Source organism: Artibeus jamaicensis, unplaced genomic scaffold, assembly GCF_021234435.1.
Source record: "Artibeus jamaicensis isolate MK-2021 breed Jamaican fruit bat unplaced genomic scaffold, CSHL_Jam_final scaffold_1964, whole genome shotgun sequence".
Classification (NCBI taxonomy): Eukaryota; Metazoa; Chordata; class Mammalia; order Chiroptera; family Phyllostomidae; genus Artibeus; species Artibeus jamaicensis.
The window spans coordinates 7,180,019-7,204,096 of record NW_026522030.1 but is presented as its reverse complement, the minus strand read 5'-3'; the positions used below and the strand labels follow the sequence as shown (position 1 = coordinate 7,204,096).

The window sequence follows — 24,078 nt, the reverse complement described above, 5'->3', positions numbered from 1 at the left end:
GAGCAAGGGATGAAATGCAGGGGTGGCGTGGCTTGCCCAAGGTCACAGCAAGGAGTCTTTCTGCCTTGAAACCAAATTTGCCAATTCAGTCAACTGACCATTGAATTTAGTCAAGACACCCTAGGCTGCAAGTGACAGAAACTTGTCTCAAACTTGCTTAAACTAAAAGGACACTTACGGGCATACCTACTGAAAAGTAGGTACTTACCAGTAGGTCATGTAATCAGAAATGTGTTGCTGTTTATCTCTCAGCTCTTATTTCCTGTGTTGACTTATTCATCAGGTGGGTCCTCCCCAGGTCGTGGCAGAAACGGCTGTAGCATAGCTGAGCTTCTAGCTATACTGGAACTACAGAGTAGGCCCAGTGGAAAGAGAGCACCTGCTTTCCAACAGTTTCAGCCAGAGTCCCAGGGAAGGCTCCCATTGGCCCAGCTTGGATCACAGCCTCATCCTTGAGCCACTCACAGTGCTGGGAGGGTGTTCTGTTCTGTTCTGATTGGGTGAATGTGGGTCATTTGATTCTTCCCCTCAAGTTGGGGGCTGGAGAGAGCCCTTTGAGGCCGCTTAGATCATGGGGTTCCTGGAAGGGTGAGATAGTCTGTTTTGAAAGAAGGGATGCTGAGTGTATAGAAACCAAACCGTGTTCACATTGCCCCTCTGGCTTCTGACAGCAAGCCTAGCCACTCCAGCCCTTGGAGCTCCATTGTTCCTGGTTCTCACAGGTCTGTTTGGTGCCTGCTCCCCTGAGTGGCTTGTCTCATTTGATCTTGGTTTGACAGTGGCCTTCTGCCCTTCCCAGGTTCTGGCCATTAGCTCTTCTTTCTCACTTCCTGGGGCAGATGAGGCTTCCTGGTTTTTGCTCCCGCTTGGTAGAACTCAGTCTGGCCTAGAATGGCACCGTATTGATATAGAGCAGATTGGGGGAGATGTCAGCATGGGAGCCCCAGTTCCTCAGCCCCAGGGTGGAGCTGAACCGCTCCTGGGAGGTTCAGTCTGGGAGGGCAAAGGAACGTGTGTGTGTGTGTGTGTGTGTGTGTGTGTGTGTTGTGCGGTGAGAGACAACCCACCATGCTGTGCCCATTCCACATCTGAGGCTACTGAACAAGTCTCACCCCTCCCCCCATTGGCACCAGTAAACAAGGGCCCAGAAGGCTGGGGATACCTGTAAACTCCCTCTTTCATCATTAATAGACGACTTTTCAGAGGGCGATGTGGGACCTCCCGCACCAGAGCAGCCAGGACCTGCCAAGCCTGTCCTCTGACTTGCTGTTTCTGGATCCTAGGGGGTGGGTGAGGGGTGGGTGAGAGGTGGGTGAGGTCGAGAAGCTGAGCTTTTCACAGATTCCCCAAGGAGTGCTCCCTTTTGCACACTGCAGGGTGACTGCCTCACTCCGGTAACTGTCTCTGCGTGGGCTGCATTTTTCCTCTCCTGGGTGTTTCTTTGAAGAATTTTCCTTTCTCCCGAGGGGACTGTTTACCTAGTTTATCCAATTTTGAGGGTTTCCCGCCTTCATATTTGAACTGCTCCTTTCAGAATCGGGAGGGGGGGTCACTATTTGACCTTGGGGGAGCCAGTTGGAAGTGTGGGAGCCCTTTCTGAAGGTCAGCATTACTTTCTCCACCTAGTACTTTCTATGCCCAAGACACACACTGGAGATAACACGGACAGGAACGCTGGCGCAGAGTGTGTCTACATTCCTTACTGTGACACGCTGGCCCCCAGAGCCGGCCACCAGCCGGCCACAGCTGGGTCACAGGAGTGGGGTCTTCGGCTTGGAGAAGCTCAGTGTGACTCGTATGGCATGGTATTTCATTTGTTCTTGAGTTGAGACCCTAGAACTGTAGAGAAAGACAGTATTTTTACTCCCTATGAGGTTTCAAAAACCATTTTAGCCAAAGAACCCTTTCATGGATGAAATCTTAACATGGAAGCCCAGTGTATTACATAATATTATTTTTAAAATTGGGGAGGGAGGTTGATGTCATGACTTTCATGGGCCCTCAGCACTTTTGCTCTTGTTGGCTCCTTCCTCCGTAAAAATATGAAGTATATTTCATGACTGCATTGGTTATAAAAAGGAGTATATTAACATTATATGTTAAACATTTTCTCTGACCTCAAAGTTTAGCTTCTTTATTTCGATTTTAAAAGAAATTAAAGCATGTTTGTGGGACCCTGGTGCTGGGGAAGGCGGCTGAGGAGACAGGTCCTCACCTACCTGGCCGCCCCCACGTGCCTCTGGAAGCAGGCGTTGGCGTGGAACCCGAAGGCCACCCATCCCACAGACTCATCATTTGTACCTTAGCAGACACCGCCCGTCAGTCTGCGTCACCGGGGAAGAGTCATGAAGTATCACAGTGAGGGCGGAATGTGAAGTCATTCTCTCCCCTGCCCCTGTCCCTGGAACCCAGGTCTTATTCTTCCGTCTGTTAATCATTGTTCCTGCTAACCAATTACCTGTTTAGCTTCAGCTTGAACCCTTCTAGGGACAAGGACCTCATTATCTGTCGTGTTTGAGTTCTCTCTGGTCCAGCTCTATAAGACTTTGTGGCTTATCCCCTATGCCAGTGAATCCTTTAGTGCCTAAGCCACTTCTGGGCTGGGATAGGAGTCAGGAAGACTGGGGTTTGAGGCGCAGTTCTGCCCGTCTGCTGCTGTGTGACCCTGGCAAGGTCCTCTCCCTCTCTGAGCCTGAGGTGCCTGCCCATTTGGGAATGGAGCCGGTTGGACACGATGGCGCCCTCACACATCGCTGTTGTGTGATGCCGAAGGGAGACCAAGACTTGTCCCGAGCAGCTGGTGCCCACAGCCAGGCTAATTCTGGGATGTGGAGGGCTTGTTGGTGCTTGCTTGGAGGTCTGTGTCCCTGTCCCACTGGGTCCAGATTGGGCATTGTCATGGGTTATTGACAACAAAAAATACGGGGACAAGAAAGGGGAATGGGCATGTGGCTCAGAATGATTGCTCTACTTTTTGTCCCCACTCTGCTGCTGATTGACTTTTCCTGAGATTTAGGAAAATTTGGCCATTCCAGAGCCCAGCGGGCAGCCCTCCAGTGCCCACGCTGGTTGGGGGAGGAGGAGACCGGAGGCTGGTGAACTTTCCTCCCCGGGGCTTGCTGGGGTGAGCCGGAGCAGAGTGGGAATGATTCTTCCCCTGACCGCCCTGTCCAGCCTCTCCCAGGCCTCTGGTGCTTAGAAGAGGGGTGCTCCCGTCCACGCCCCGCCCTCTGTGCTCATGGTCCGGACTATTTTTGTGACTGGCCCCCTGCCCCGCCCCCCCACCGCCCTGACCCTGTGCCGCCCTTCACCCTGCTGGACTAGATGGTTCTCCTAGACCCAACTTCACACCTGGTGCATGTTGTTCCTCCTGTGGGGGGGGGCGTTGGTGTCATCGCTTCCCAGGACACCAAAAGAGTGGGGTGCAGGGTGAGCCCCCATCCTGCCCTCTAATCCAGCTGCTAATCCCTGCCCAGTGTTTGCTCACCTGGTTCCTGCTCTCCACGTTGTAGTTACTGATTCCTGCATGTCTGCTTACCTCGCACCCGCTGGGGTGAACTTGCCACTGAGCACCAGCTTCAGGGGCTTAGAAGTTCCTGGAAATATTGACTTACTACTGGCTCGGTGAGTGTGTCTCTGCCAGCCACGTGTGTCCGGGAGAAAGCGTGAGTGTGTGAGGTGCTGTACAGGAGACATCTACGTGGCACCGGCTGAGTTCTCCTTTCTCTTGGGTCTGCCTTTTCAGGGTCGTTTTGACTTAAATAACTCATCCAATGAAATGCCAAGGCAGAAGTCGGCTTCATAGAGAGGTTTGGCTGAAACTACCTCCCTCCATCCTTCCGTCTCTCTCCCTTCACACCTACTGTGCGCAGGACCGGCAACTGAGAGAAGCCCAGATTCTGAGTGAATTCCAAGTTAGTGTAGAACGTTCTGCTCTCTAAGTGGTAGCTTCTCACTGAATCTTTGTTTAAAACAAAGTTTCTTTTTACTTCATTATAAAAAGTAGCACATGCTCTTTAGAGAAAAAGTTGGAAAACACAGAAAAGTCTGAGAAACAAAGAAAACCGCCTATAGACCCTGCCAGATGCTGGAACTTTCGATGTTTTGATTGTCTTCCTCTCCCTCCTCCGCCTCCTCTCCTTCCCCCTCATCCCCCTGCACTTCTTCTTCTTTAACCAGTAGGTGCAGTAGTTACAGTTTGTCTCCTGTTTAAAAAAAAAGCTCAACGTTATACAGTGAGCATTCCCCAGTTTCATCGGTGCTGCATGGAGTGTCTGTACCCTGGTTTTACCCAGCAGTACCCTGTTTGGGGGGTGTCAGACTGCTTCTGGTTCCCTCTTACATAATATAATGCTGTGGAGACTGTCTTCTAAGTGGATGGGCACTCGTGGGCTGTTTCCCAGATGTTTCACCCAGAAGGAGTGTCGGTGACCACCCAGGCCCCGCTCTGACTCCAGTGTGTGTAAGTTTCATCTGAAGGGCTTGTGAAAGCAGCTCCTGGGGCCTCACCCCAGGGGTTCCGGTTCAGTGGGTGAGGATGCTCCGGAGTCTGCATCCTTCCGGCCTCCCAGGGGGCTGCGGGTTCGGGGACCACCCTTGTCATGGCATCACCCAGCCTCTCCTTTGAGGCTGTGGAGATGAGACGGTGGGGGATGGGTGGCCGGTTCCCAGTCTAGGCCAGTGGGGATAGCTCCCATGCTGGGACGCTGACCTCCCCCCTGGCTGCCCCTGTCACCTGGGGGACCTGCAGGAGAAGGCAGCATTCTTTCACGCAAGGGGGTCCTTGGGGTGGGATTTCAGCCTCTCAGGGCAGGCAGGTGTCAGGTGCAGACGAGTGCTCAGCACTGACATATGGGTAGGGCCAGGGTAAGAGCTAGTGTAGGGGAGAAACTGGCAAAGACCCTGATGAATTGTCTCAAATGAGAGTGACAGCCTTTCTAGGACACAAGGGGTTAAACAGGCGGCTGGCACAGCCTCCCCGGAGCCAAAGGGGGAACTCAGGAGTAAGTCACGACTGCTAATTAATTCAATTAAACCACTTTATAAGCTCCACTGGTGTCAGTAAATTGTTAAAGTCTATTAAAAGTCGGTGGAACGTGATGAGGGTTTGGGGACGCCTGCCACCTTCCTACAGTTCTTGCCCCGCAGTGGGGTGCACTAGAGGAGGGGGCGTCGGAGGTCCTGTCCTGATGCCGCCGCCGCCCTGCTGTGCCCCTGGGGCAGGTCCCTTCTCTCTCAGGCCTTGGTTTTCTCATCTGCACGGTTCAGTCACGCACTGGCTCTGGGGCACTCACCCACCCCTTCAGCGCCAGAGTTAGGATTTCCCAGTCCCTTCTGGTCAGAGGCAGCTGTCGGTGCCTCATTTCTGCTGTTCCTTCACACCGAGTTCCTCAGGCTAGATCCTAGGGCTGTTGTAAGGGCAGCTGACCCCAGGTGGGGGTGGGGAGGTGCAGGCCCTGGAGAGAGGGGCGTGAGGAGGGTGGCTTGCACCTAACACCAACCTGTGCTTCTCACCGATGCTGTGCTGAGAGACGGGGCTGCTCACAGCTTCTCCTTCTGCACCCCTTCCACGCTGGGAGTGGTGTCCTCGCCCGCTTGGAGGGATGAGGATGCCGAGGCTCCCCAGGTCAAAACAGCCTGCCCACGAGTAAGTGGTGGAGCTGGAATTTGAGTCAGGGCTGCCACACCTCGAGGTCCCCGGGCCTGACCCCTTCCTTCTGCAGATGTATCTAGAACTGCATCTCCCAGACCTACAGCGAGCGGTCTTGCAGCCACGAGGGCAAAACACCAGAAGTGTTCTTGTTCTCTAGCCAGTCCCCAGGCAGGAGGAGGTGACATCCCTGTCCTTGGAGGTGTTCACTGTGTAACGGTAGCTGGCTGATGGCTTCGATAGGCCTCTTAGAACCAAGCTCCTGCGAGGAATGGAGGGCTCGGCTGCTGGTTGCTAGTTTGAGAGCAGTTTGCAATGCGGGCAGCATGGGAATTCAGGAATCGCTCCCTGGTGCGTGCACACTGGGACGGCTGGCTTGTCTCCTGTCAGACCTCATCTGGTTCCGACAAACAATAGGCTGGACAGAGCCGGTGTTGAGGGAGGGCGGCTGTGGTCCTGGGTTCGAGGGCAGCCTGGGTCAGTAACTCATCAGCTGCGGATCTGTTCTTAAGCAAGTCCATTCCTCTCCCAGTTCTCAACATTTAAGCTTCTTCCCTCATTTCCAAACGCTGGTGACAGGCAGTGCGCTCCATTTGTGGTCTGTAGGGAGAGAAGAAGTGGGGGTGGATCTAGGACTAGATAAACCTGTGAATGGAGCCTGCTCTGCCATTGGACCTTTAAAGGCTCTGAAAAGTCCTGCAGTAAAGAACTGAGGTTGCCCTGGTTGGTTGCGTGGTGCAGTTGGTTGGAGCGTCATCCCGTACACTGGAAGTTTGTGGGTTCGATCCCTGGTAGGAGCACGTAGCATGTACAGGAGGCAATCTATCGACCTCTCTCTCTCTCGCCCCGCCCTTCCCTCTCTCTCTAAAGTCAGTAAACATATTCTCCAGTGAGGATTTAAAAAAGAAAGAAAGGAGATTAACTTTGTTTACTCAGCCTCCCCCAGCCCAGCCACGCTTTTCCTCCCCCAGCACACCTTTTGTTTAATGACCTGCTGGCTGAGGTGAACAGACGTCAAGTCTCACATTTTACCCCAGGAGAGAGCCGCTTTTTTAGGGGCTTATTCCTCTGGTTCTTTTTTCCCTGAGAACATCCATTCAGTAGACTGAGCCCACCAGCACTTGGCAAGGCGGTGTCTAAGCCCCTGAGTTGCGTCTTCTTACACCGGAGTCTGTGTTTGCTCTGGCATCCCAGAGCCCTTCCATTGCCAGGCCTTCGGGATCCGGAATGTGCGCTGCCTGGGGTGCCCTGTGCGGGCATTTATCTGCAGAGCGTGCTGTGGGTGGGAGTTGGAAGTCGCGTGAACGCCTACTACAAAATCCCAGGGACTCGGAGCTGCCAGTTTAAGAATTTGTGAACTGCAGCTGACCTTTTCAAAAGAAGGGTTGCCAAGGAAAACGCTAGTGTAAACAAGATCTTCAGGGAAAGAACTCCAAAGTGTGTAAGGACTCAATCTATTTTTAAGCCATCTGAATGCTCTCATTGGAATATAAACACTGTGCTAATTATAAAACACCTTTTCTCTTCACAACTGGTATCAACGACATGGGGGTCTGGATGGAGGAGGGGAGCAGTGTGTTCATGGCGGTTAAACCAGAGGCGAAGCTCTGGCCACAACAGCCGACTTAGCTGCCTGTCTTAAAACTCAGATCTCCCACTTGGTTCTACAGCGCGGGTGCCTGGGCAGGTTGGCCATGCGCTCCCACTGGCAGCAGTCAGCAGGAATGGGTGGCACAGGTCTCCCAACTCTGCACCCCAGCCTGGTGTGCTTGTGGGAGGTACTGGCTCAGCCCCTGACCCACTGAAATTCACAGCCCTACCTTTCTTAGAATAATTTCCCCAGTGTTTAAGAGCACAGCATGTAATTGCTCATTTCTTCTCCATTGACCATGGAGGCATTTCTCTGCCTTGTTCAGCAAAACTTTCAAAGATAAACAGTTTCAGCAATAACAAGCCATGATTTATTGAGCACCTACTATAGGCATCAGGCTCTGCAAGAAGCTGGAACTGGTGTTGAGAACAACTGCCTCCCTGCCTCCTGGAGCGTGCCATCCACCACTGTGGCCATTGTGGAGGGCTTTTGGAAGGTGCTTTTCATCCACCAGCCACATGTCACCTGCAGCTTCTGTCCTGCCTGTCCTTCGTGGGACGGGGCTTTTGAAATGGTGGACGTGGCCCTTGCTCTTGATCGGCCATAGTCAGAGAGACAGGATGAAGGGGGAGGTGAGCTCCTGAGAAGTCAGTCAGGTTGTCGGCTCCTTTTTTAGCTTTAGGGCTGCTGCGCTGTGGTGGGAGGAGAGAGGGGTCTTGGGACGGGACAGGGGCGGGCCAGGGACACCTGCTAGAGGAGATGTGTGACCTTGTATTGTGATTAATATTGAGATACGTGGAGAGGAAAGGAGAGGTCATCCTAGGCTCTAATGAAGAGGTAGATTGTAATTGGAGGGAGGCTTCATATGCAAATGGTATTTTGAGGTGCTTAAAACCTCTTCTGGGGGAGGATGCAAATAGCCGGTGGTCTAGTGAACAGTGTTTGGGGGGCAGTGAGAGTGTCTGGGGACGGGCGGGATGGAAGGGGTGTGGGGGGTGGGGAGGAGGAAGGGAAAGAGAGAGGTTGGTGGGCAGATGGAGAGACAAGCAGACAGATCCTAGGTGCCCTGTGGAGGACCCTGAAAACAAGGTGGAGAATGTTGCCACCCAAGGAAATGAGGAGAAGCAGGTCTCAAACCACACAAGGGCACAGGCCATGTCTGTCTGTCCATCACTGTCCTGAGTTCCCAGCACAGGCCTGACACAGCAGGTGCACGTTAATGCTTCGGTGTGAGCACGAGTGAAGGTACTTAGTATTTGTCACATTTATCTTTATGCAGTGTTGTGAGGAGACATTATTATTCCCTTTTACCGACGGAGATGGGCTGTTACTACGTGTGTGTGTGTGTGTGTGTGTGTGTGTGTGTGTGTGTGTCTGTGTATTGTGGCTTTGAGGGGAAGCATGGGATCACCAGAAAGCTTTTTTTGGTAACAACACTGTGAAATATTGATCAGTTTGGTTCCATTGTGTGATCCAGGGACAATTTTACTAGCAGAAAATATGACCTCGTTGTACGGCTGTAATAAAAAATCCCAGGTTGAGCCAGGCCCGGGAAACCAAGCCGCTGACCACGTGGGCAGGACTAGCTGATTCTACATCTTTTTTGCCAGGGTTGGTTTGCTGTTCATTCCTTCCTGGTTCCAATGAGGAGCTCGGTTACACAGCGGAGGTAACAAGTCCCAGCAGAAAATTTGTAGAAAAAAGCTTAACACCAAATTCAATTTGCTGCGCTCCTGCAGTTAGGAGTCGTCCTCTGTGGTTTAGTTGTGGGTGTGAACCGTTCCAGTCTAGCCTGGAAACTGTTCCCTGGGGAAGTTTTTTTTTTTTAGGTATTGATTTTAGAGAGAGAAAGGACAGTGAAGAGAGAGGGAAGGAGAGAGAGAAAAGGAAACATCAATAAAAAAAAAGAGAAACGTCAGTTTGTTGTTCTACTTATGTATGCATTCACTGGTTGATTTTTGTATGCGTCCTGACCAGGGATTGAACCCACAGCCTTGGCGTATCAAGGCAATGCTCTAACCTACGGATGCTCTACCCAGCCAGGGCCCCTGGGGAAGTTGGGAAGCAGAGGCATGGTGCGATGAATGGGTACCATGATACGGTACCACATATGCATGTAATGGTGGGGATCTGTAAGGCGTGCAGGTGGCAGGTGTCCCCGGGTAGATGGCGGGGAGGCGAGAACTGCTGTCCTCACGGTCCCTCTCAGAAGGGGAGCATCTTGCCCCGCTGACTCTGACTGTTGTGTTGCAAGACGTGTGTCTCTCATGCAATATGGTCCAGGGATGTGAGCCTGCATCTTCATCTGGTGCCCGACCTGAGCAGCATCGCTCCGCTCCCACTTTTCATTTCAAAGGAATTTCAGACTTGCAAAAATAATATAGAGAGTTTCCATATACCTTTCATCTTGCTTCCTCAATATTAACACCTTACAGAATTATCGTATAATGCTCGAATTATATTAAGAAGTTAATATTAATGCAGGAAATTAATAATCGTGCAATGTTATGAAGTAATCATCAGACCTTATTCAAATTCTGCCAGTGGCCCCACTAGGCCCTTGCTTGGTCCTGGCCCGGACAGATCCTTGGCCTGCCTCTGAATTCCATGCCCTTGACCCCTTTAAAGAGTCCCAACTAGTTACTTTGTAGAATGCCCCTGGGAGGTGTGTATTGGATGTTTGTTGGGTCACTGACTCGGGTTATACAATTCTGGCAGTAGCACCCCAGACCGGGGATGTCCCCTTATCAGTGCGTCACAGCAGAAGGTACAGGGTGTCGATATGACTCATCACTGGCAGTGTGAACTTGGAACTTGGTTAAGGTGGCATCCGTGAAGTTCTCTGTAAAGCTACTCTGTTACCCTTGTATTAATAAGTATTTTGTGGGAGGTACTTTGTAACTATGCAGGTATCCTTTTTCCGCATCATACTTTTTGTCCACTGATTTTAGCATCCATGGATGATTCTTGCTTGCAATAGTTATTACTGTAGTGCTTTCAAATAGGGATTTCTTAACTTCCATCATTCCTTCTACATTTATTAATTTGAATTCTAATGTAAAAAGAGCTCTACTTTCTCATTTACTTATTCACTTATTTGTATCAGCGTAGACTCCTGGGTGCCTAAACTGATACAAACATAACAGTTTTAGACTTATTTTATGGATTATAATGCATTACTATCATTATTTTGTTGCTCCTATTATTCCAGATTTAGCCAGAGCCTCCCCTTTGTGCAGGCTCCTCTGCCCTTAGGACAAGTCCCATCGTCTTTGATGACTGTCTTACACTCTCCAAGTGTCCCAGCCTCATCACGCACTGTCCCTGCTTCAGTTCAGGTATCCACCCGATTCCACAAGGAAGGGCAAGTGTTTTCGTCATCTTGTTGTACGCCTCGCGCTCACAGTGTCACATGGCAGGGTCACAGCAAGTCATCTCCGGATGCATGAGCGACTGAATGAGCCCTGGAAGGGGACACCGAGTAGGCCAGGGCCCTGAGGCTGCAGCCCCCTCCTGGGGAGCCTGAATTCCAGCGCTGGAAGTGGGGGGAGCGTCTTTCCCCAGGTTTCCTCTCTTGTGCCTTAGGGTAGGGGCTTACCAGTCTCGTTTTGCCCCTTTCAGCCTGTTCTCAGCACCGTGCAGTCTGAAAAGCAGCCCAGGGCATCCCCGATCTTGTGGAGCAGAAAAAGCTGAGTGTGGAGCAGCCAAGGGGAGCAGGTGGCTGGAGAGTGAGCTGTGGCTGGCAGAGCCCAGACCTGCTCCCTGACAATGACTCAGTTAAACAGCCGCCACGGCGTCCGGATGCTCCAGTGGTGGGTGGCACGGGTCCGGGGCCCCACTGGTGCGTGTGCAGCTGGGGGCTCCGAGAGCCACTTCTGGCCTCCCGAGATGCATGGGCCTTGCTTGAATATTTTATGAGTTTTTCTTTATAAAAGATTAAAACTCAGTCACATTGGCTTTGGAAAAGGCTTTCTAATCAGATTTTTATTTATGAGTTGGTTCTGTGTGTGTGCGTGCCTCTGAAGAAGAAAACTGGCGGTGAGGCTTTCTTGTCATCCATTTGGGCAAACCTTTATGCCAGGAGCGAACTTGGCCAGTGGCAGCCTTTTCAGAGTCGAGAGGCCTGGCTGGTTCTGGGCCCTTGTGGCTGGTGTCCTTTGAGAATGGTGCTGGCCCCTTCGCAAGGGAGAACCTTCTCCAGGGGGAGTTGCGGATACCGATACCACCTTGATTCAGAAGTGCAGGTTTGCGGAGCCCTCGGCCATCTGCATTCTCACCGATTCTGCACGGCGGTCCTGGGAAGCGTGCCAGACTGGGATGGCTGTCCCAGTTTGCCAGTGGAGAAACCTAGACCCAGAAAGAGGGAAGTGACTGCCTCTCCATAGTGCTAAGGAGTCTGGAAATCATGAACATTTGAAAAAAATGTCACAGCGCCTGAGTGGAGCTGCAGAGATACTTGAACACCAGCTGCCAGTCTCTCCTAGCTGTCCTGGGTTGGGGGCAACAGCCTAGGTTTACTGCAGTTGGGGGAGAGTGGGAGGAGCAGAAGGAATAACTGTGGTTGCTCGGAGCAGGTCACCTGGGAGGGGAAGGCAGTGCGAGCTTGCCCGGAACCTGTATTTATTGAGCACTTACTCTGGTGACCTTACTGTGGGGCAAGGGCAGGGAGAGATTCCAACAGATGTTGGAAGACCACCTCTCAAAGACAGCAAGCCTTCTGTGGTCTTTGCTTAGGGGTGCTGGGGGCCTGTTTGCTCAGCCTGGGGGTGCAGCTAAGCATTCACCCAGCCCGGTGCGTCTCCAGTTTAGCACTCAGCACATCTAACCCCCTCCAGGGCAAGGTGGCCCGAGCAGGACAGGCGCCCACTTTAGCATTCTTTTCCATTGTTTGCTCATCATCTGAGAAGTCTTTATTAAGGGCCTGCAGTATGCCAGGCATGTTATAGGCATGTTCTCTGGGGTGAGTGAGACAGCAGGACCCCTGCCCAGTGGGGGTTCAAGGTAGCGAAGTAGACAGTATGATATAGGGTGGGGCAAAAGTAGGTTTACAGTTGTTTGTGTGGAAAATAATACAGTAATTAGCAAATAATAATAAAGAATGAACTCCATGTTTCCTGCACTCACAACTGTAAACCTGCTTTTGCCTCCCTGTATGGACGGGCTGTGGTGGTGGGAATCCAGGCTCCTGTGAGAGGCACCCTGGCCTGCACGCTATGTATATTTCATCCTCAGGACAGCTCTGGGAAGGAGGCGCTGTCGCCATCTCCACTTAACTGATGAGGACACTGAGGCTAAGCAGTCGAGAGCCTGGGTGGAGCCCATGTGCCTGGCTTCACTGCAGGCAGGGCGCTGCCCAGTGTTTTGGTCAGTACACGGCAGAGCTGGGCTGAAGCCTTCCCATCACCTCACCTCCCCACCTTGTGGCCATCTGAGTGAGCAAGGGTTCTGAGGGCCTGCGGCCAGGGTCCCTTCCCATCTGGGCTGAGGAAAGGCCTGGCACCTGGTTGGCCCTGGCTGGGTACTGGGGCCTGTGCAGCTGTAGGTCCAGAATAAGGAATTTCTGTTGGAAGAGCTCCTTAGCCCTTGGTACCCCAGGGTCTGGACAGACCTGGTTCAACCAGTGGCCGTGAGGATGCAGAAGGGACCTCCATAGTGCACTGAGAAGTGGGCCCGAAGAGAGGCCAAGAGGCCTCCCAGCTTGTGTGTGTGTGTGTGTGTGTGTGTATGATTTGGGGATGGGGATCCCTGCAGGGTGCAGCTCATACCAGACACAGTTCTCTCTACTGTTGGGAGAGGTGCTATACTAAGGCACTAGAGTTGATTTTGATTTTTCACTTGTTTTCAGAGTTGCTTAAAAGATGGGGATAAGCTAGCTCCACATCACAGGGTGGTCATTGGCTATTCATATCCGGTAATGGACGGGAAGTGCCAAGCCCAATGCCTGCCAATGGGAAGAGCCACAACAACAAGGACAATTTGTGGAAGTACTGATGGGGTTTTATCAGTGGGGGTTCGGCAGTGAGCCACAGGGCTAGTTGTGGCTGTGCTTGGCCATATGTTTGCATCCCACCTGGCTGAGGGTGAGAACTCTCTTGCCGGGTAGACTGTTTCCTGGGCGGAAGTCAGCGTGAGTCCGTTAGGAGTCGTGAGGTTATTAGGAGTTGTGTGGTGGGCTTCCCCGGTTAGCACACAGGCGGTACCCAGGCAGAGACGGTGGCTCTCCCTTGGTGGTCCTGGCTGAGAGCCTGGCACAGATCGGGCACATGACTGCTTTGCCATTTTTAAAAATTACTTGAACGTAAAGCTTCATTTATCATGAAGGTTTAGCATCTGTCAGCCCAAGGCTGGAGTCCTGAGTCTTGTTTCTTCCACTGAATAAGTGGCCAACTGTAGGTAAGTCACTTTCCTCTCTGATCTGTTTCCTCATCTGTCAAATTGGGTCAGTGTCGTGCCCTGAGATTCTGCTCTGGGGCCAGAGATACAGAGAATTGCTCCTTCCCTTCGCCTGCAAGGCTGAAGGGTTCCTGTACCCATCCAGTCCGATGGAAGGCTCCTTCCTGGTGGTAGCGGCTGAGAATGCAGTCTGTCTTTCCGGAGTCACAAAACACCTGCTTCTGAAGGGGAAACCCCAGAGGCTGGTGGGGTCAGGGGTCTCAGTGCTCATAACCGACAGAATTGGGAAGGTGCTGTGACCTCCCTTGAGGAGAGAAGGGAAACATCTTTAACAGCGTGTGGTTGGAAGGAGGGCTGAGGGACAGCTAGTCTTTATTCTCCTTGGGGGAAACAAGACTTTCTGAATTTCACACGATCCTGAAAGTTTCCCACAAATCAAATCCTTTTTTTTTTTTGGACTACTCCCTGTATAAAATATTTTTATGACAAAGCTTTTTACAAAACAAGAAATGCATTCTGTAAAGTGAATCATCACATCTAATGTTTCCTTTGTATAAAGCTGGCCTTTCTTATGTTGTTATTTTTTTGCTTCTATTATTATTTTTATTATCCAATGTAATACATGTTCACTATTGAACAGGTAGGTAGTTCAGGTGAACAAAAAAAGGAATAAAAAATCAAAACGGCCCATAACCTTCCCTCCCAGAGGTAATCGCTCCGTGTGTTGCTATTTGATGTATTTATGTACATACTGAAGAGACATAGGACCATGCGCACAATTTAAAGGCTTATCATTTCGAAAGTGTTTACTAAGTACCTACTATGTGCACAGTGCTAGGGAGAAATTAAGGCCCAACAAATGGTTCAGTTCCTCCAGGAGGCAATGTATGTAGCCAAAAGGAAGGAAGTAAAGAGGAGTGGAAATGGGACTGAGGAAAGGCCTGAAGTAGCTGTGAAGGTGGCCGTGGGCTCTGCAAACTTTGACCTGACTCAGCAGCAGTGGTTGGGTGTGGAAGGGGCTGCACGGGGTGAGGGAAGGTGATTGGGCAGCCGTGGGCGGGGGGAGCTGGTAGACACGGCCTGGAGAAAGTGGTGGGGATCCGTGGCTCTGTGTGTTGGGGAACAAGGACGTGTCTGAGAGTGCGTTTTATTTTTATCCTCATTCTAGGGTATGTTTGTTGATTTTTGTAAAAAAGATTTTAGTTATTTATTTTTAAATAACTAAAAATAGGGGTTAAGGGGGGAAGAAAGAGAGGGAGAGAAACACTGATGTGAGAGAAACATTGATCAATTGCCTCTGGAACGCACTGGACCAGAGGACTGAACCTGCAACCCAGACATGCTCCCTGACTGGGAATTGAACTAGTGATCTTTTGCTTTGTGGGAGATGCTCAACCAACTGAGCAACATCAGTCAGGGCCATTTGTTGATTTTTTTTTAGAGAGAGAGGAAAGGAGACAGAAAGAGAGAGAAACATCCATGTGAGATGTGAGAGAAGCATAGATCAGGTGCCTCCACTGAACCCACAACCAAGGTATGTGCACTGACCAGGGATCAAACCCATAACCTTTTGGTGCACTGAGTGATGCTGTAATTGAGCCACCCAGCCAGGGCTTTGTTTGTTTGTTTGTTTTTCATTTGTTTGGCGTATTTTTTTATTTTTCATTATTTTATTTTAATTGTTGTTCAAGTACAGTTTTCTGCCTTTTTGGCTTATTTTGTTTTGCATGTGGATTTCCAGGTCTAGCACCATTTGTTGAAAAGACTATTCCGTACTGAATTTTCAAAGATCATTTGACTGTATATGTGTGGGTCTTTTCTGAGCTCTCTATTCTGTTCCCTTGATTGTTTGTTCCCTCTTTCACCAACACCACAGTCTTGGTTACTGTAGCTTTACAGTGAGTCTCAAAGTCTGGGTAGTGTAAGTTTCCGGACTTCGTTTCTCAATACTGTGCTGGCTACTGTGGCCCTTTGTCTTTCCACATATACTTTAGTATCCATAGCCTTAAAATAACTTGCTGGGATTTTGATTGGGGTTGTGTTGATTCTATAGATGAAATATTTAGAATTGACATCTTAACAGTATTGTGTCTTCCTTCCATGAGTATGAAATATATCTTCATTTATTTAGGTCTTCAATTATTTTCATTAGAGTTTTGTTGTTTTCTTCATATATCCTGTGCATATTTTGTTAGGTTTATCTTAAGTAATTCTTGTTTTTCTTGGTGTTAATATAAGTGGTATTGTGTTTTTTTTTAAAGATTTTATTTATTTATCTTTAGAGAGGAAGGGAAGGAGAGAAGGAAAGAAATGTCAATGTATGGTTTCCTCTTGTGAGTCCCCTGCTGGGAACTGGCCTGCAACCCAGGCATGTGCCCTGACCGGGAATCGAACCACAATCCTGTGGTTCGCAGGCTGTGTTTTTAATTTCAAATTTTATAGAGTAGCAATTATTCATTGTTACTCTATGAAAACTATTGATTTTTTAATACTACTCTTGTATCCTGCAACGTCCTATAATCATCATTAAGTCCATTTAAAAAATTGTTTTTGGAGGGATTTTGTACATCAACAGTCATGCTATCTGTGAATAAAGATAGTTTTATTTTTTCCTTACTGATCTACATTTTTTTTATTTCCTTGTCTTATTGCATTAGCTAGGATTTCCAGTGATATGAATGACTGAATAGGAGTGGGGAGGAGGGGACATGTATCTAGTTTCTCACCATTAAGTGAGGATAGTTGTAGGCTTTTCTGTACGTGCTCTTTATCATGTTGAGAAAGTTCCTCTAGTCTGTTTTCTAAGATTGTTTTTTATCATGAATGGGTATTAGATCTTGTGAAATGCACATCTATCGATATGGGAATGTACTTCTTCTTCAGATGAATTGATTTTTGAATGTTGAGCCAGTCTTGCTTACCTGGAATAAGCTGCATTCAGTTGTGGTGTACACGTCTTCTTAAACATTGCTGGATTCAATTTGCTGATATGTTGTTGATGATTTATGCATCTGTGTTCAGGAGAGATACTGGTTTGTGGCTTCCCTTTCTTGTAATGCGTTTATCTGGTTTTGGTATTAGAGTAATGTTGGCCTCACATAACAAGTTAGGAAGTGTCCCCTCTGCTTCTGTTTCCTGGAAGACATAATAGAGAATTGGTGTCATTTAAGTGCTTGGTAGAGTTTACCACCGAAACCATCTGGGCCTGGGGCTTCCTTTTTTGAAATGTTATTAATTATTGATTTGGTTTCATATACGTACATAAAAATATGAATATGCCTATATATGAATATACAAATGTGTATGTGTGAATTTACATATTCACAAATGTGAATATGTATGTATAGGCATATTTAGATTATTTCTTTCTCCTTGTGTGAATTTTGGTAGGTTGTATCTGTCAAAGAAATGGTCTGTTTCATCCAGATTATCAAATTTGTGGGCAACAAGTTATTCATAATCTTCCTTTATTATCCTTTTAATGTCCATTGGATCAGTAGCGATGGCTGTTTTTTCACTTCTGATGTTAGTAGGTATTTCTTTCCTGTCTTGTTGCTTTGGTTAGCTATAGGTTTATTAAATTTTATTGATCTTCTCAAATAGTTGGGCTTTGGTTTCATTAATTTTCTCTGCTGATTTCCAATTTGCAATTTCATTGATTCCCGCTCTAATTTTTATTATTTCTTTTCTGCTGATGCTTTAAGTTTATATTGCTCTTCTTTCTCCAGTTTCCTAAGGTGACTGCATGGATTATTGATTTTAGATCTTTCTCTTTTTTTATGTATTCAATGCTGTAAATTCCTTCTAAGCACTATATTCGCTACTTTCCACAAATTTATTTTTATTTTTTTTATTGTTGTTCAAGTACAGTTGTCTGCCTCCCCCGACGGCCTCCCCCCACCCCAGCCCATCCCCGCCTCCCTCCCTTGATTCCACCTGTAGTTTTCACAAATTTTGATAATTGCGTTTTTATTTTCATTTAGTTCAAAACATTTAAAATTTCTTAGAAGGCCAATATTTTGACCTATGCATTATTTAGAAGTGTGTTGTTTAATCTCCAAGTATTTTGGAACTTTCTAGTAAATCCTTAAAAATTTAACCAGTTTTTTTTGTTGTTGTTATTATTTCTAGTTGAATCCATGTGGTCTAAGAACATATGTTGTGTAGTTTCTGAGGTTTTTTTCTTTTCTTAAAGCTTGTTAAGGTGTGTGTTATGGCTGAGAATGTGGTCTGTCTTGGTGACTGTTCCATGTGAGCTTGAGAAGAATGTGTTTTTTGCTGCGGTTTGAGGAAGTGCTCTAGGGAGGTCAGGTAGAGCCAGTTGAGTGATGGTGCTGTGCTGTTCAGTTTAACTACATCCTTAGTGATTTTTCACCTGCTAGATCTGTTGGTTATTGGCAGATGAGGTTGATAGTGGGTTTGGACATTTTTTTATAGTCAGTTCTGTCGGTTTTCGATGCACCTTTTGGTGCGCCGTTGTTAGGTGCACACACGATAAAGGTGTTTTGGAGAGTGGACCCCAGGTCGTTGTGTGATGCTCCTCTTCATTCCTGACGGTTTTTCTTGCTCTGATCTCTGCTTTGTCTGAAATTAAAATAGCTACTTTAGATTTTTTTAAATTTGTTACATTTACTGGGGTGACATTGTTTAATTAGATTTCTTTTAATTAGTATTAGCATGGTATGTTTTTCTCCATGTTTATTTTTAAACCAGATGCATCTGTCTTGATATTTAAATTGCAGTTTCTGTGTACAATATATAGTTGAATATATTTTTTTATTCAGTCCACTCTGAAAGTCTCTGAATTGGTATAGTTAGACCATTCCCATGTAACATGATTATTGATATAGTTGTATTAATATCTGCTGTATTTGGAACTGTTTTCTATTTGTTATCCTTGTTTCATATATAGATATTTTTTGTATTTTACTTTTTTCTCCCTTCCCTGGGTTTTTTTTTAAAGTTTTTATTTATTTATTTTTTAGGGAGGGAAAGGGAGAGAGAAAAAAAGGGAAAGAAACATCAGTGTGTGGTTGCCTCTTGAGCATCCCCTACTGGAGACCTGGCCCACAACCCAGGCATGTGCCCTGACTGGGAATCAAACCCTTTGATTTGCAGGCTGGCACTCAGCCACTGAGCCACACCAGCCAGGGCTCCCTTCTCTGGTTTTAATTGAGCATTGTATATGATTTCATTACCCTCCCCCGCTTTTATCATCTCATTTTGTTAAGAGAAATTTTTTAGTGTTTGCCCTTGACTTTACAATATACATTTACAATGAGTCTAAGTCTATTTTCACATTACACTACACTGGTTCACAAGTAGTGCAGGTGCCGTAAAACTGTTCCCAGTGGCTCCCTCCCATCCCTTTTAACACCGCTGCCATTCATTTCACTTGTTTATGAGCTATAATCACCCACTGTATGCTTGTTACTATTTTGAGCAAATATTTATATGTTAGGAATAGAAAGATGAAGAGACTTTATTTTACTTTCACTTATTCCTTCTCTAACACTATTCTTTATGTATATCAAGTTTCTGACCTATGTCATTTTCTGTCTCCCTGAAGAACTTAAACTATCTTCTAGGGCGGGTCTGGTGACACATTCCCCTAATTTTTGTCACTTTTGAAGGATAATTTGGCTCCAGATTTTTCTAGGTTTGTGGGGTTTTTTCTTTCAGCATTTTAAGTATATCACTCCACCACCTTCTTGCTTGCATGGCGTTTGCAGAGAAATGTGATGTAGTTTTCATCCTTATTTCTGTATGGGTTAACTTTTGCTTTTTTTCTCTTCTAGCTTTTTCAGGATTTCCTGTTTATCTTTCGTTTTTCTGCAGTTCAAATATGATATGCCTGTGTGTTGATTTTTGGGGGTATTTATTCTGCTTGGTGCTCTTTGAGCTTCCTGGATCTGTGGTTTGACGTCATTAATTTTGGAAGAATTTCAGTCATTATTACTTCAAATATTTCTCCTTTTCCTTTTTTCCTTCTCCTTCTTATAGTCCCATTGCATGTACGTTACACCTTTTGTAACTGTTCTGCAGTTACTGGATGTTCAGTTCTGTGTTTTTACATTTTTTTCTCTTTGCTTTGTGAGTTTGGGAAGTTTCACTTGTAGCATTTCCTTTTGATTCTTTGCTAGTTTCCTCTCTGCTTACAGCCCCATCTGTTCTTGCATGTTGTCCACCTTTTCCATTATAACCTTAGCATAATAATTAGAGTTATTTAAAATTATTCCTGGTTTGATCTTTTCTAAATTTGTGTCTGCTTTATCTCTCCAGATTTTGAAGATGTGTTTTTGTTTTGTTTTCACCTTTCAGCATGCCTTGTGATTTTTTTTTTTAATGTTGAAAGCCAGAGATGATATATCTAGTAGAGGGACTGATATAATCAGCCTTTTAGTGTGAAGTTGAAAGCCACACATGATGTACTGGGTGAAAGATAAATAGGTCTCTAGTGTGAGACCTATTTGTGTTTATCTGGCTAGGAGTTTGGTTGTGTTAACAGTTTGCTGTACCCGTAGGTGTCTGCGACTAAAATGTTCTATGGTGTCCTTGTTTTAGTCTTCCTTCTTATCTTTGGGTTGCCCTGGAGGTTCCTTACGTAGGAGCAGGAGCCTCCCAGGTCTTTCAGTGACAGTCCTCTGTTATTATCCAGAAGCCCTGATGGTGTGGAAGGTGAAGGATTTCAGGGTGTTATGATCAGTTTTCAGTGTTTAGTGGGCCTGTGCCCCCACGCTGTGACCTGAACAAGTGCTTCTCAGGTTTTTCTCACCCACCGTAGGTGCGACGGGAAGTCCAGAGGGGACTGGCGTCGGGTAATTTCCTTTCCCCCATGTCAGGTAGGCCCTGGGAAAACTCACTCTGGTTAGACTCCGGCACACAGTTTATTTTGAGGGTAGGCCTTTGTTGGCTAGAACAGAACCCTCTGGGTGTATTTCAGAATTGCTCCTTTTTCCCTCCCTGTGCCTGAACCACAAAGAGATTTCTCTTCTTAACCCTGAGGAACCGGTAAAGCTCCTGGAGGAAGAACTCAGGGAAGGGTTGGGGCCCCAGGAGTTTTTCTCTCCTGAGCTAGTCCATGCCCAGTCTCCAGGTGCTCCTCCTACCAGTTACTGGGCGCCCTGGCAGCTTCAGCCGTGTGGTAAATGTTGATTCTTTTCATCTGCCCATCGCCCCACTTTGGGGGCCAGTGGTTTGCCCTGTGACCTCAATTCTCTGCTGGATGTAAGAAAAGTCGTCGGTTTGCAGTTTGTTCAGTATTTTTCTTGTTGTGGGGTACCGGAGTGATGGTGTCTAGGCTCTTTCTGGGTTGGAGCGGAAGCCAGAAGTCCAGACCAGCTCATTCTTCTTTCTCTTTGGGTGTTTTGGTCCTTTTGGGCACTTTCTGCCGACTGCTCTGAGCTCAGAGACTCGCCAGCAGTGTCTAGTCTGCTGAGGAGCCCGTCCAAAGCGCTCTTCGTTTTTGATGCCGTGTCTTTCATAGCTAGCATTTCCTTCTTTTTCTTAGAGTTTTCATCTCTCTGCTTATGATACCCATCTGTTCTTGCATGCTATCTAATTTTTCCACTAGAGCCCTTAGCGTATTAACCGTAGTTACATTAACTTGTATTCCAAAATCTGCATCTTAGCTGAGTGTGGTTCTGATGCTTGCTTTGTCCTTCCAGACTTGAGTTTTTCCCCTTGCCTTGTAGCATGCCTTGTAAGTTTTGTTAGAAGCCAGACCTGAAGTATTTAGGAAGAGGAACTGAGATGGCGACGATTTTAGTGTGAAGCTTTATGTTTATGTGGCTGTGGGGTGCTGTGGGGCCACGCTTAAGGTTCGCGGCAGCTGTAGGTTTCATAGGCTTCAGTCTCCTCCTTGTTTGTCCCCTCGCCCCCTAGCCTGTTGTCTTTGGGTTTCCCGAAGATGTCCTCCTTAAATAGAATCTGTGTCTTGCAGTTCTCAGTTGTAATCCACTGTTGTTATTCTCCAACCTTTTTTAAAAAAAATCCTTACCCAAGTATATGTTTATTGATTTTAGAGAGAGAGGAAGGGGATGGGGAGGGACGGAGAGGGGGAGAGAGAGAGAAACATTGATCAGTTGCCCCCTGTAAGAACCCTGTTGGGGATCAAACCCACAACCTAGGTATGTGCCCTGATTGAGAATCGAACGCACAGCCTTTTGGTGTCCAGGATGACACTCTAACCAACTGAGCTGCCCAGCTAGGGCTCTCATCTTTTTGATGTAGTGGCAAGATATTAGGGAGGGGAACTGGTCTGTGTTCTTCGGATTAGATCTCAGGATATCTTAGTGAGCCTGAGCCCCTGGGCTGTATTTCTGAGCCTTTTCTTTTTGTCCTTTTATGTGTGACATAAAGGCTAGGTGTCTGGCATGGTCCAACTGCCCTCCCCTAGGACAGACAAGTCTGAGATAAAGTCGTTTTTCTTGAGGACAGGCTGTGTTCTGTTCTCAGAATTTCCAATGGTTACTGCCCCGCTCCTCCCCACCTTTCCCACTGAAGCAGGAACCGGTTGAGGCTCCTGGGGCTAAAGCTCAAAGGTGTGGTGGTGGCTCCTCTAAGACTGGGTCCCGGGGTGTTTAACTCTCAGGCTGGTTCACACTCCGCTTCTAGCAATTAGGCAATTACAGTGGGCGTTCCTACCAGTCACGGCTCCACCTTTGGCTCCAGCTCCCAGTAAGCTGCATTTCTCTGCATTTGCCTCTCCAGTTTTCAGGGTGGTGGTGTGCTCTGGGACCCCCATTCTTCAGTCCAGAGAAAGTTGTTGATTTTCAGTTTGTGCAGCGTTTTTCTTGTCGTGAGGACAGCAGTGATGACGTCTGTGATTTGTCCATGGGAGAGCTGCAACTGGAAGTCCCTGCCTGGTGGATTTTGATGTCCTCTTATTTCATGATTGTGCTGGAGGGCTTGGCGCCCTTAAATTTGCCTGGAGGTGGATGGGAACACAGCTAGGGCCTGGGCATGGAGTGATTCCTGCTGCCTTCCTTTTCCCCTCTTAGCCCTGCTTGGCCTGGCCAGACGGATCACAGCCTGGGCTTTGTAGTCCTCCTGCCTCTCTTTTGGGGGACAAAGCCGGGCCTGGCTGGCCGGTCAGGGTTGGTCTGCACACTCTGGGCACCACTCTCTCTACTGTCCAGTGGTGCAGTAGAGAGACCATGGGAACCCTTCCAGCCCTCTGGGCTCTTAGGAAACCAGCGCAGCTCTTACTTGATGCTTCACCAGAGACAAGGGAATGATTTTACAAGTTTGTTTTTACGGAAGTATTTCCCGATGTCAGTTTTGTGCTTGTTGTTGCTGTTAAATACAGGCATATACCTTGGAGATATTACCGGTTTGGTTCCAGACTGCCACAATAAAGCAAATATAATATAGTGAGTCACAAGAATGTTTTGGTTTCCCCATGCATGTAAAAGCTGTGTTTATGCTCTATTGTATGTAGTCCTTTAAATGTGCAATGGCATTATGTCTGAAAAGTGTACATACCTTAATTTAAAAATGCTTTATTGCTAAAAAGTGCTATCCGTCATCTGAGCCTTTGGCGAGTAATCTTTCTGCTGGTGGAGGGTCGTGCCTCCATATCGATGAAAATGCAGTATCAGTGAAGCAGAGTGGAGTGAAGTGCCCTGAAACCAGGTATGCCTGTAATAAAATGGCCTTCTAATTGGAACAGTAGGGATGGCGTCACAGGGGGTGAGTGAATAACCAGTAACTCAGCCTGTTTATCCTGGACTTCCGTTCCTGCGAGGACTACGTTTCTAAAGAGGGAGCATTTCCTCTGATAACAGGCCTGGCTTCCAGGGCGTCCCCATGTCGTGAGGGGAGGTGGTGCTCCCGGGGTAAACCAGGAGCTGGTGATACACCAGGGGCTTGCTCACTCATCCTCATGTGCAGGGGACACCCAGTGCCAGACAGTCTCTGTGGGTTCTGAGTCCAAAACTCGGAATTGCCTGCCTCCGGGAAAACTGAAATTTGGGGGGAAATCGAAACACATGTCTGGGTTATCTTCTGTTTATGTTCTTAGATACGGTGTCACTGAAGTCATTTAACGGCAGGAAGAGCACTGTGTATGTTCTGCTTGCTTATAAAAAGGTTTCTACATTTAAACCTGCAGTTACTTTGCAGTATTATCCTAATTCTTCTATGCTGGAATTTTTTTTTGTAAATTTATTAAATTTTAGACATGCATTGAACTTCATGATAGTGATTTTATAGGTTCAGGAGTCTCCTGTTTTTTTTTTAAACCTTTTCAGAAGATGCAGGATGGTCCTTGCATGGACAGGAAGTTATTGTCATTGTAGTTTAGGGTTTTTTTGTTCTTTTTTTTTTTTCCCCATTAAAGGTGTAATTTCCATCTTGTATCCCGGCACCTGGCCTGCTACGTGCAAAGGAGCACTCATTAACATGTTGATTGAGTTAGTAAGTGCGGCCGAATGCCTGCATT

General features: G+C 47.5%; 1 protein-coding gene across 10 annotated transcripts in view; it reads left to right on the top strand.

Annotated features, from left to right (window-relative positions):
• The window catches only part of ZNF618 (zinc finger protein 618), a 166,824-nt gene that overhangs the window by 34,587 nt on the left and 108,159 nt on the right, over window positions 1–24,078 (top strand). For 9 of the 10 annotated variants that reach the window (XM_053656249.1, XM_053656248.1, XM_053656247.1 and 6 more), the window contains exon 1: window positions 3,753–3,809. The exons of the other annotated variant lie outside the window; for it this stretch is intronic. In XM_053656249.1, the coding sequence (XP_053512224.1) occupies window positions 3,774–3,809 (36 nt within the window). In that variant the 5' untranslated portion in view covers window positions 3,753–3,773. Of the gene's footprint in view, window positions 1–3,752; window positions 3,810–24,078 lie in introns of those variants that run through there. 10 annotated transcript variants of the gene reach the window in all.